Source organism: Seriola aureovittata, chromosome 15 (genome assembly GCF_021018895.1).
Source record: "Seriola aureovittata isolate HTS-2021-v1 ecotype China chromosome 15, ASM2101889v1, whole genome shotgun sequence".
NCBI lineage: Eukaryota > Metazoa > Chordata > Actinopteri > Carangiformes > Carangidae > Seriola > Seriola aureovittata.
Window position 1 is genome coordinate 665,001 of NC_079378.1, and position 12,826 is coordinate 677,826.

The 12,826-nt window shown below is 43.6% G+C and overlaps 1 protein-coding gene across 5 annotated transcripts in view; it reads left to right on the forward strand.

The window, feature by feature from the left end:
* LOC130182458 (stromal interaction molecule 1-like) overlaps nt 1-11,188 on the forward strand; it is a 19,876-nt gene extending 8,688 nt beyond the window's left edge. The window contains exons 8-15 of one of the 5 annotated variants that reach the window (XM_056397428.1): nt 1,374-1,551; nt 1,626-1,793; nt 2,608-2,708; nt 3,278-3,513; nt 4,817-4,903; nt 6,846-6,909; nt 7,234-7,296; nt 8,926-11,188. In XM_056397428.1, the coding sequence (XP_056253403.1) occupies nt 1,374-1,551; nt 1,626-1,793; nt 2,608-2,708; nt 3,278-3,513; nt 4,817-4,903; nt 6,846-6,909; nt 7,234-7,296; nt 8,926-9,370 (1,342 nt within the window). In that variant the 3' untranslated portion in view covers nt 9,371-11,188. The remainder of the gene's footprint in view (nt 1-1,373; nt 1,552-1,625; nt 1,794-2,607; nt 2,709-3,277; nt 3,514-4,816; nt 4,904-6,845; nt 6,910-7,233; nt 7,297-8,925) is intronic. The other 4 variants (XM_056397424.1, XM_056397426.1, XM_056397425.1 and 1 more) reach the window with 4 other exon arrangements.
* The last annotated feature ends 1,638 nt before the right edge of the window (nt 11,189-12,826 follow it).

Sequence of the window (12,826 nt, forward strand, 5' to 3'; positions counted from 1 at the left end):
CTATTGCTACTGTTACCATGGTAACTACTACACACCCAGTACTCCTGTAACTGTTAGTAAGGTTACAACTAACACTTCTGCAGTATTAATACTTCTACTGCTACCACTGTGTGTACTTTACTGCCACTACTGTTACTGTTTGTATTGCTACTGTTTATTTATACTACAGTACTGCTACTAGTACTACTGTACTACTGTACTACTGTAGTGCTGTAGTGCTGTAGTGCTGCTGCTGTGTGTCAGTCTGAACTGGATTCAGTGTCACTGTCAGTAAATTACCTTCAAACAGGTGCTGATGTGCTGAGGACAGGTCACATATACTATTACACATACTAGACACACAGAGAAAATACACACACACACACACACACATATACAATGTCACAGCTCCCCCTTCTGGCGACACCGCTCATTGAAAACACTCAATCTGAGACAAGCTTCGTTCTTCACTCTGGAAACAGCAGCAGTCTGTGGTACACTCAGGTACACACACAGGTACACTCAGGTACACACACAGGTACACTCAGGTACACACACAGGTACACACAGGTACACACACAGGTACACTCAGGTACACACACAGGTACACCCAGGTACACTCAGGTACACTCAGGTACACACAGGTACACACAGGTACACTCAGGTACACTCAGGTACACACAGGTACACACAGGTACACTCAGGTACACTCAGGTACACTCAGGTACACACAGGTACACACAGGTACACACAGGTACACTCAGGTACACACAGGTACACACAGGTACACTCAGGTACACTCAGGTACACTCAGGTACACACACAGGTACACTCAGGTACACACACAGGTACACTCAGGTACACTCAGGTACACACAGGTACACACACAGGTACACTCAGGTACACACACAGGTACACCCAGGTACACTCAGGTACACACAGGTACACACACAGGTACACTCAGGTACACACACAGGTACACTCAGGTACACTCAGGTACACACAGGTACACACACAGGTACACTCAGGTACACACAGGTACACACACAGGTACACACACAGGTACACTCAGGTACACACAGGTACACACACAGGTACACACTCAGGTACACACACAGGTACACTCAGGTACACACAGGTACACACACAGGTACACTCAGGTACACACAGGTACACACACAGGTACACACACAGGTACACACAGGTACACACTCAGGTACACACACAGGTACACACAGGTACACACAGGTACACACACTGGTACACACACAGGTACACTCAGGTACACACAGGTACACTCAGGTACACACAGGTACACACAGGTACACTCAGGTACACCTGTCGCCTCACAGATGGTTTCGTGGAGCTCACCTGTGACCTGTGTTTGGGAACAGGCTGCAGCAGGCTCAGGAGGAGCAGCGCTGCGTCCAGGTGGAGAAGGTGAAGGTGGAGGAGGAGCTGAGGATCGAGATCGACTCGGCCAAACAGGAAGCTCAGCGGCTCAGAGAGCTCAGAGAGGGAACGGAGAACGAGAGGAGCCGACAGAAATACGCCGAGGAGGAGCTGGAGCAGGTAAGACGATGACGGGTCACACACCTGCAGCCGCAGAGAGAGGACTGTATGTCAGAACCATGTGTGTGCTGCAGGTACGGATGGCGTTGAAGAAGGCGGAGCGGGAGCTGGAGTCGCGGGCTCACTGGGCGCCGCCGGAGGCTCTGCAGAAGTGGCTGCAGCTGACGCACGAGGTCGAAGTTCAGTACTACAACATCAAGAAACAGAGCGCTGAGAGGCAGCTGCTGCAGGCCAGGGAGGGGGTGAGGACAACACACACACTCAGTGCAAGGCTGTAGGTCTCCGAGGTGGGGGCATGGAGAAGTCAAAAAGAAATATATATATATGTATATATACATATATACATATATACATATATATATATGTATATATGTATATATACACATATATATATACGTATATATATATATATGTATATATGTATATATATATATATATATATATATATATACATATATATATATATAATATATATATATATATATATATATATGTATATATATATATATATATATATATATGTATATATATATATATACATATATATATATATACATATATATATATATATATATATATATATATGTATATATAGAATAGTCCCCGTCAATATATGTGCATGTTTTGGGGGGAACATTGAAGATATTGCATGTTTGTAGTTTTACTGCCTTATCTTTGATGTTGACTAAGATTAAATCAGTTTTTAACCTAAAACGCTGCAGAGGTTCTGTGGTGCTGTTTCAGCCCCGAGTGCTGTCTGCAGGTCTTTAGAGGGCGGGGCAGGTTGTGTGTAACCTGAGACGCAAAACAAAAGGAAGATTCCCCACACCAGCTAACAAGCTAACGTTACACTTCTGAGCTAATGTTTAAATAACAAGCTAACGCTAAGCTAACAGTAAGCATAGCGACTGGCTGCTGATCAGTGAGATCTCTGTAATGAACCATGAAATTGAAGGAGACTGAGATAGTGACAGAAAGTTACATCCCCGACTAATGATGACGACGATGATGATGACGACGATGATGATGATGATGATGATGATGACGATGTTTCAGGCGGAGAAGATCAAGAAGAAGAGGAGTTCTCTGTTCGGGACGTTTCATGTGGCTCACAGCTCCTCACTGGACGACGTCGACCATAAGATCCTGTCGGCCAAGTGAGTGACCTTTGACCCAGAACACATCAGCATACAAAGACACAGTACATAGACCACTAGAACCTTCTGGAGGACTTCAGGGACGTCTCAATCTCCAAATAACCCTAGAAAACTCTTAGGGTTCCTAGAGAACCTTATAAAGTTCCTCTAGAACCACCTCACTGATCACTACAACCTCCTAAAGGACCACTAGAACCATCGTGATGAGTACTAAAACCTCCTAAAACCATCTGTAGAGCCTCTTCCATGACTACTTCAACGTTCTAAACAACCCCAAAACAACCTAAAGATAATCTAGAACCTCCCCACCGGCCACTAAACCTCCAAAACTACATGTAGAACCTTCTCAATGACCATTAGAAACTCCAAAAGAACCATAGAAACTCCTGGAAAACCTCTAGAACCTCTTAACATCCATAGAACCTCCCCACCGGCCACTAAAACCTCCTGAGCGATTCTGAGAACCTCCTCAATAACCTCTAGAACCTTGTAAAGGAACCCTTCTGTAAATAATGCACTGACATGGTGAATGAAATGAAAGTGAAACCTGGTACGTGTCCCCCCCCCAGACAGGCCCTGGCCGAGGTGACGGCGGCCCTGCGGGAGAAGCTCCACCGCTGGCAGCATATCGAGTCTCTAACAGGGTTCTGTTTGGTCAATAACCCGGGTCTGGGAGCGCTGGCTGCCGCCCTCAACCTGGACCCGTCCTTCCTGGGCCTGCGACCTGCGACCCCTCAGCACCTCCTCCTCTCTGATGACCTGGACGACATGGACGAGGACATCCTGTCTCCTGGGACGCTGCAGTGTGAGTCTGAGTTTACGTCTCATGACACCAGTAGGTGTGTGTTGGTGTCACAGTCTGAATCCTCTGAGCTCCGCTGTGTCTGGAAACTATGGCAACACATCAGTCACATGCTCCTTCACCATCAACACACACTGTAGGTTATCAGACTCAGTCACACACACACACACACACACACACACACACACACACACACCGTCCTGCTGCCACAAACACTCACTATCACCATCAAACACACTCTCTCCTGGTTTCTTCAGTCTCATTTAGGATCCGGTTGGTGGTCTGCAGAACACCTGGATTCGTTAAGCTCCAACACTAACGAATCTCTCACTGGACCTTTTATATAAAAACCTGCAGGTGACGTCAGCAGCTTCTCATTGGTTGTTTCCTCTGGTTAACCTGATGACATCATCTGTGGTCGATAATTAAACTTAATTAATTTGAAACTTGAGTTATTGGTTAACAAGCTTTCTCGAAGCCAAAGATTGTTTGTAAGTGAAGACGCATCACTCTGTGACATCTCTCTGTGACCTCCAGTGACCTGTGTTTCTGTAGTTCAGCGGATCATCAGATCAATATCTGGAGCTCGTTAAGATCAGAGTTCTGGATCAAGTGATTTGTGAAGAATCAGGTGTAAAAGTCACAACAATCAATATCAATTAATAATCAATATCTTCTGCTGCTCAGCTCATGTTCAGGTTGTCAATATTAACTGGATTTGTTAATCTTGATGTGGAGTCACCAGCTGATCACAGATCTGAAGTCAACCTTTATTTAAAACTTTAGTTTGTGACAAATGATGAAAGTTAAATTGAATCAGATTCATTAAAGGATCAGATCAGATGTTGCTGCCATGACAACAGTGAGCAGCTGTTTATTAAACTGAAGGTGGATCTTTGTACCTGTCAGGTGTTTTTAAAGATTCGAGAGGAACCAATGAGCTTAGAGCTGAGATTCACAGACAGGAAGTGATGACATGTACATGTACCTGAGCAGTAATTCCACACAGCAAAGAAAACATCCAGAAGTCTGAAGAATGTGTGTGTGTGTGTGTGTGTGTGTGTGTGTGTGTGTGTGTGTGTGTGTGTGTGTGTGTTCATGGTGATGCAGGAACATGAAATGAAAGACTTTAATCACCTGACATGTTCCTCTCAGTCCATGTTCTTGTTTGAAATTTAAAACAACATAAAAACAGCCTCACCTGACCTCGTCTTCTCTCAGCTCACCTGTGGGCCGCTCACTGTCTCCGCCCCCTCCTCTGATTGGTCCTCTTTTCTTGGCATCTCTCTTAATTGGCTCCCTCCAGACGCAGCGTGGCAGATGGACCGGCGAGTGAGCGACCTCTGGCCCCTGAGTGGCATCGCAGACACCCAGTCACCATGGAAACACTCCGGTTGGCCCCTGCCTCATTCATCCTCCCACCTCTCTCTGATTGGTCCATACCTCTGTGCGATTGATCAGTAGCAGTAACTGACCAATCAGAAAAAACAACATCCAGATATTTTTCTTTGTAATTGATTAATTCCTCATTAACACATAAAGTACCTGAGGAACGTAAAAGGGTTAATGTAACGAAATAAGATAATGAAATAAAAAAGTTCTAAAGTTTATTTAGAATAATGTCTGTAAATGTAAAAATATTTATATTAAATCAGGTCAAATATGGAAACAAATGTATTATTATTATTATTTTTATATGGTATGTACAATTTTAATATAAGACATAATTTATTATGTGACAATTGTGTTTCACGTATTTATTAATTTTCCTCACTGATATATAAAACCTGCGAACAGGAAACACGTCAGTGTCACAGAAAACATTTTTTAATGAAGCTGCAGATTAAACAAAGATTTTATTGAAGTTCTTTGAGAAGTTAAACGTAAAAATCTGAGGCCTTAAATTTGACCCAACAATCCCCCAAAAGTCCCGGAGAAATCTGTCTGTTGCCATGGAAACGAAGGTTCACCTGCTGTACAGAGGTATGAACCAATCACAGGAGGTGTCACATGATCAGATGAACATCTCTGTCTGTGAACATGACGCAGGTGTCCATGTGAACGCCTCCTCTCCCTCCTCCTCCTCCTCCTCCACCTTCTTCCCTCCGTGTGCTCAGATCAGACAGAGGTGTCCAGATGTTTTGCAGAGGAGGTCACTCTCCTCCTCCTGTGTTCAGCTGCTGTTTCCTCACTAACACTCACTCACCGGTCTGCAGCCGCTCACAGAGTTAATGTTGTGTCGCTTCACGCAGCTGAAACACCACAGACAGTCTTACTGGACAACAACGCTTCATTAGCTAGAACTCACTGTGTATCTCACATTTACAGGTGAGACACTGAATTTTCAGTTTGGTGGATTCTGGAATCAAGTTCGTTAGAAAAACCCTCCTCGTTTTGCTTCACCTGAAATGATTCGATGTCAGGCAGGAAGATTTTTAGATCTTACAGTTTGAATTTAAGATTTCCTTCACTGTCATTTGAATATTGATAATTCAACATCTTATCAAGACTTTTGCACCTTTGTTCACACAAAGTGAAATAATGTAAAGCTCCTCCAGTGTAAAGGTGTGTGTCCATGTGTAGTGTGATTATAGATTATAGATCAGCTCTAGCTTCTATATTAATACTGTGAAAGTATCAAAGCCTCAGTCCACAGAGAAATGCACACAGCCTGTATTCAGAAACTGAGCCTTAAAACCAGCCGTCAGGACTTCTGGAACTTTGTGATGTCACAACAAAGCAGTCACCAAGCCCCGCCCACCTGGACCCACCATCCAAACCTTGCAGGATTTGGTTTCTCTGAGTGAAATCTGCTTTATTCTTATTGGATCACTCAGAAAATAGTCAGCCAATCAGAAGAGAGGCTCAGAGCCTCCTCTCTTCTGATTGGCTCACCAACCTGTTGTTACTAGAGCTGCAGAGAGAAGCCTGAGAGAGGAGATGTAAAACTACACTGAGATGGTTTTTATATCTTCTGATGGATCCACACTTCAAATAAAAGACAGAAGAAGAAAATATTGAAATGGATGCTGGACTCAGAGAGGACAGTGTGGTTTGGAAGCGTTGACAAAGATCACAAAGGAAAAAAATGAATCAGATTCCAAAACAAACCTCTGAAAAGTCTTTGTCTCTGTGCAGACTGAAGCTGAAATCAAACATTTGCACTTTCCTCCTGACGTCATGCCGCTCTGTCAATCTGTTTTCCTTTGCACCTGTAACATCTCAGTTTTCACTGTTTTCCTCTGTTATGAGTCGAACTTCCTGTTTCTGGCTTTCAAAATAAAACTACTACAACTAATTCCAGTCTAACTCCTGCGTTCCCCTCTGTCCTGCAGCCCAGAGTCTGATGCCCCTGCGACAGAGAATGGGAGACCCCGCTATGACGTTCAGCTCACAGAGGTTGGTTGAAGGGCGGGACTTACCTCACCCGGAAGGGCATGGTTTGTTCACATCGTCCCGCCCTCCCAGTGGCCACGCCCGGCAGAGTCGCAGCCGCTCCATTGGCCAGCTGGAGTTCCTCCCCGTGCCCTCCCCCTCTCTCTCTTCCTCCCTGTCTCACCCCTCGATCGGCCCCACCTCCCCTCCTCAGCCTTCTGTCCTGTCGTTCTGTCCTCCTCCCACCAGCTCCTCCTCCTCCTCTTCCTCCTACGCCGAGGGCTCCGCTCACATCTCTGCTCTGCTCTTTCGATCTTCTTATTTCCACTCTCTGGAGGCGGCGTCCAGCCTCCCGCCTGCAGGGGGAGCTGTGACGAGCAGGAAGCAGCGCTGTCGCTCCGGCAGCTTCGGGTATCTCCCTCCACACGACTGTTTTCCAAAGATACTGATGAACTAACGACAGAAACAAATCATGAAATATTCGCTTTGAGCTTAACTTGTGTGCAAGAACTATTTACGAACTCACGTCTAATTCATCACTGATTATTTTGAGAACTCAGGGGTTGTGTTTTATTTTGAAAACTCAGGGGTTGTGTTTTATTTTGAAAACTCTGGGGTTGTGTTTTATTTTGAAAACTCAGGGGTTGTGTTGTAGTCTTGACAGACAGAAACTGAAACCTTTGGAAACGATGAAGTCACACCCATGGTCTCTCCTGATTGGCTTTCATCAGCCTCGACAGATGTAGAGTTTTCTTATTTTTTATCTTTTCATAAACACATTTCTGAGAAAACATAAGAAAACGTTCCTGCGTGTCATGTCGCCTCCGACCCTCTCACTCCTCTCACTAACTTTCTAACTTTGCTTCATTTGTTCGTCCTTCATGTTGAACCTTTTCCCCTCCCTCACTGGGCTTTGTTGTCCAATCATATGAATGTTTTTATTGTTTGTAAACATTTTCATTTAGTGGTAAAAAAGTATTTGTATCTATGGATATGTTAATAGAGCTGGATATCTCAGTGACCAACCACAGTGCAGCAGCTGAAAACTCGTTGTAGTCAAACAAGCTCCTCATAAAGAGCAGAGGTGAAACTGGAGTTTTGATGTTCACAAAAGTAAAAAGACAAATTGTTGCTCTTTGTTTGTGACTTCGTTGCTTTGAGGCACGAGAGATGGTCGGCTGAGTTAGTCGGCGTACAGCTATTGGTTGGATCGAGGGCGTTCATCTTCTCCAGAGGATGAACTTTGTCCGATTCTTGATGATCAGCCTCAGCTGTACCTTTTTGTTCAGTGCTAATTGGCAAAGATTAGCATGCTAACAAGCTAAGCTAAGAGGGTGAACATTATACCTGCTAAAAATTATTATTTTTAAAATCAGTCATTTAGAGCTAGTTTACTGATGTTAGCATTGATGCTAGTTTACTGATGTTAGCATTGATGCTAGTTTATAGATGTTAGCATTGATGCTAGTTTAATGATGTTAGCATTGATGCTAGTTTACTGATGTTAGCATTGATGCTAGTTTACTTTTGTTAGCATTGATGCTAGTTTACTGATGTTAGCATTGATGCTAGTTTACTTTTGTTAGCAATGATGTTAGTTTAATGATGTTAGCATTGATGCTAGTTTATAGATGTTAGCATTGATGCTAGTTTAATGATGTTAGCATTGATGCTAGTTTACTGATGTTAGCATTGATGCTAGTTTACTTTTGTTAGCATTGATGCTAGTTTACTGATGTTAGCATTGATGCTAGTTTACTTTTGTTAGCATTGATGCTAGTTTACTTTTGTTAGCAATGATGTTAGTTTAATGATGTTAGCATTGATGCTAGTTTAATGATGTTAGCATTGATGCTAGTTTAATGATGTTAGCATTGATTCTAGTTTACTGATGTTAGCATTGATGCTAGTTTAATTTTGTTAGCATTTATGCTGATCCATAGAAAGTCCAGTTCAGATAAATTCTGTTATTTTTCAGTTCTGAGATTACGTGTTAGCAGCTTTACGTTTCGCTGACGTCACTCTCTTCTCCTTTGTCAGGGACATTATGAACCACTCAGACTCTGACTCCTCCCTGCCTCTCTCTCCCGGCGAATCCCGAAGCCTGTACAGCTCCAAGCCCTTCCCCCTGTCATCCAGGCTCCACCCCCTGCAGGGTCAGGCCTCGGGGCTCGCAGGAGGAGGAGGAGGAGGCCTGGAGAAGTGCTCCAGCCTTGGGGAGCTGAGGGGCAACCCCGCGGCTGTCCTCGCCTCCTCCTGCTCCACCCGCTCCCTCTGTATCACGTCCGACGCCACTGACAGCCCGCTCGTCTTCTCGTCCTCCGCCTCGTCCGGCTCGCTGGGCGGCGGCCGGGGGCCCGGCCTCCAGCTCCCGGCCAGGAGGAGCCCCATGGAGGAGAATGGAAGTGAGGAGAGCGAGTCGTCCGGCAGCCGCAGGAGAAACGCCTTCAATAAGATCTTTAAGAAGAAGCAGGGACGTCACTGAACCTGAACATCTCACCTGCTGTAACTGACTCATGATGAGACTTTCATCTTCATCATGATGAAGAACCTGTCGCTCAGAGAAAAGACCCGTTTTTAACGCTTCATCTACTTTCATCTTATTTTATGTTTGATCTTTTCTCTCCATGAACTGAACAGTGGGCACAGAGATGAGTCCACGAAGAAGAACAGGAAGAAAGAAGAAGAAAGATTTTGACTTTTTTTTAAGGATTTTTTTCGTTTCACGTTCACCTGCTGGATTCAGCTTCACTTCGTTTGTCTATTTTCTCTATTTTCATGCCAGAAATCAGTTTCTTTAGTTTCCTTGACTCCGTGTCCATTAGAGAAATAACTGGGGCTGTATCCAGTCTGTCACAGGTTTGATTCCTGCAGCGCCAGGTTCTGATCTGAGTTTATCAGTGAGTGTAAGGACAGTGACGGAGGTTAATGAAGGTGAGCTTCTTCATAACTCTGGTGACTGCTCTTGTGAGCATACTAGCAATGCTAGCCCCTGCAGTTTGTTTACAGCCCTCCCCACACTGTTTCCTGTTTCCTCCTCACCACAACACGGCGGGTTTCACCTGCAGCAGAAGGTCACTTCACTAGTTTCTCCACTGGGGGGCAGATTAGAGTCTGATCATCCTAAAACATCAACAACAGTCTGGAGCTGTGTGATGACCTGAGCTAACAGTTCATGTACCACGAACAGAAACCAGTAACAAACTGGGACCAGACTGACCTGAACAGACGACGGTCAGCCTGAATGCATTGTTAAAGCAGGGGATTATGGGAAACTGAGGACCAAATGGTACAGCAGGACAGAATCAGGCTGCAGGTCTCTGAGGACGAGCGTCGGACACACGAGGCTCGTCTTGTTTCATTGTTTATTCAGAGTGGATTTTATTATCTGAGTGTAAGTAGATGAAGGGCTCTGTTTCTATGACGGTGCGTCACCACAGCTGACATCACGTTGATCAAATATCCGCTCAGAGTCATGATGAGTCCATTAATCATTAAATCACTTTCACCAGAAAATTAATGACTAAATATTTTAATAATCAATTTATTGTTTCAATCGTTTTCCGGTACCTCTTATAAAGGATTTATGGATGTTTATAACTAGTTTATTCATCAGCTTGTTTGCACTTTATAAATCTGCATCTGCTGCTGCAAATCTTTGTGAACTGTTGACTCTGCTGTGCTCAGGGAGTTTTCATAGACAAAACAATTAATTGATGAAGCAAGAAAATAATCAGAAGTTTAATCAATAATGAAAATAGTCGATAGTTGCAGCCCTCATTTAATTTAAAGTTCTTGTACAGTTACATCTGACAACATTTGAACATATTGGTCAGTCAGATATTACATATAAATATATATATATATATATATTAGTATTAGTGTGAGGATGGAGAAGTTGATGCTCCACCTCCACATCCTGAAGATGAAGCTCCGCCCCCCCGTCATGAAAACAGAGCCTGAGGTCGTTCTGTTATTTTCACTGTTTGATTTTCACCTGTGAGATTTTAAAGAGAAAGTGATCCATTGGCCAACGTGTGTGTGTTGTGTCTGAGGCAGGAAGTGAAGTTTAACTTTATTTACTCTGAACAAAGATGGCTGTCACAGTTTGTTTACTTAAAGAGAACAGCTGTCAGTGAGAGGACTTCATTACCCAGAAATCCTCTCACATGGTGCCAATAAACTAAACAGAGAGTCCACACACGTCGGACAGAAAAGAATGTTCTGTTGCTACTTGCAGGAACTTTATTCAATATTTGTCTTTATTTATAATGTAAAACCAGCAATAAACAAATAAACAAACCACTGATGATGTGTCTCTTCTTCTCTGTGTGAACATCTGTTCAGAATTTACTAACATCTGTATGAAGCAGCTGCTGTTCTCTGGTTCTCAGCAGGCTTAAGTTTAGATATTTTTATTTAAAAGAGCTACATGTAAGTTTTCTATTGCTAAATAGCTAACGTTAGCATTAACAGCTGTTTACTTACCAGTGTAGAAAAAACATCAGCATCAAACTTCATTCCTTTACTCACCAACATCTGTGTGCAGAGGTGGAAACAAACGCCAATGTTAACTCTATCACGTCTTTCCTCTTACTGAAGTTAAATTAACATTTGATTGAATAAATTTACTTTCTTGGTCTTGGACTAATAATCCAAGGTGATGGTCTCTCTGTCTTCATGCCATCCCCTCCCCAATGGAGTGCCCCAAGGATCAGTACTGGGACCCTTCCTCTTTGCAACATACACCACCTCCCAGGGTCTCACTTGGCTTCTCATATCACCGCTACGCAGACGACCCCCAACTATACCTGTGGTTCCCTCCAGACGACCCAACTAAACCTCTCTAAGACTGAACTCTTAGTCATCCAGCCATTCAGTTTCTTCATAATGATATCAATATCAAACTCACCTCTTCATCTCTGACCCAAACCAAGGTCACGAGAAGATTGGTGTCATGTTTGATGACCAGCTCTTCTTCTCTGACCGTGTTGCATCATCTCAACATCAGAAACATCAGGTCTGACCTGACTCAGTCCTCCTCCCAGCTCTTGGTCCAGACCCTCGTTATCTCTCACTTGGATTACTGTTTCATGACCTCATGCGAGTTCTTGAATGATGTTATTCACCCTCTTTAATTAAATTGGTAATACACAACTTTTCAACCACTGACGAACTCTTGCTTTAATAAACGAGCTCTTGAAATATTTAACTTCATGGTCTTAGGTGAATTTCCACTTTCCAAAATGTTCTCGAATTAATGGTCTAAATTTAATAACCCATGCTCTTAAGTTGGGGCTCTCAATTAGTTTATTATCTCTTGAAATACTTCTGTAATTGCCTGCATGGTGAGATCAGATCACTAAGTCAATGACAAAGATGTATTCTCAAACTAACTAGTCTCGAATGATGACTCAGAACAAACCTGAGAGCTGCTGCAGTCCTGAGTGTCAGAGCTGCAGGTAAAAGAGAAAACTGCTGCCTGTGTTGAACTGTTGGTGGTCTAATGAACACGAACCCTCACTATGACCCAGATCACCTGCTGCCATCAGAACAAACATTATTCATAAGAGGCGGGGCAGTGCACCACAGGTATGAATCCAAAATTCAAATGCAGGAAGTCCGATCAATGTCAATATTAAAATTAATCAAACCTCCTCTTCAGCCAGAACTCAGCATGTCACTGTTGACTCTGACAATATTTACTATAGGCGGTGCATTCACTGACTTGTCAGCTACTCAGGAAATCAGCCAGAAAAAGTTAAAGGCTGAACCAGCAGGTGGCAGCAGAGAGCAGCTGGGAAACAGCGGCCGGAAGAGACGCAACATGAAGAACTTCATTCTGGTTTGTCAAGGGTCAGATTCAGCTGCTTGACTCATTATACGACCGTTCTGACTAAAGATGTTTTAGTTCTTAGTATTTCATTGATTTAATGTGACA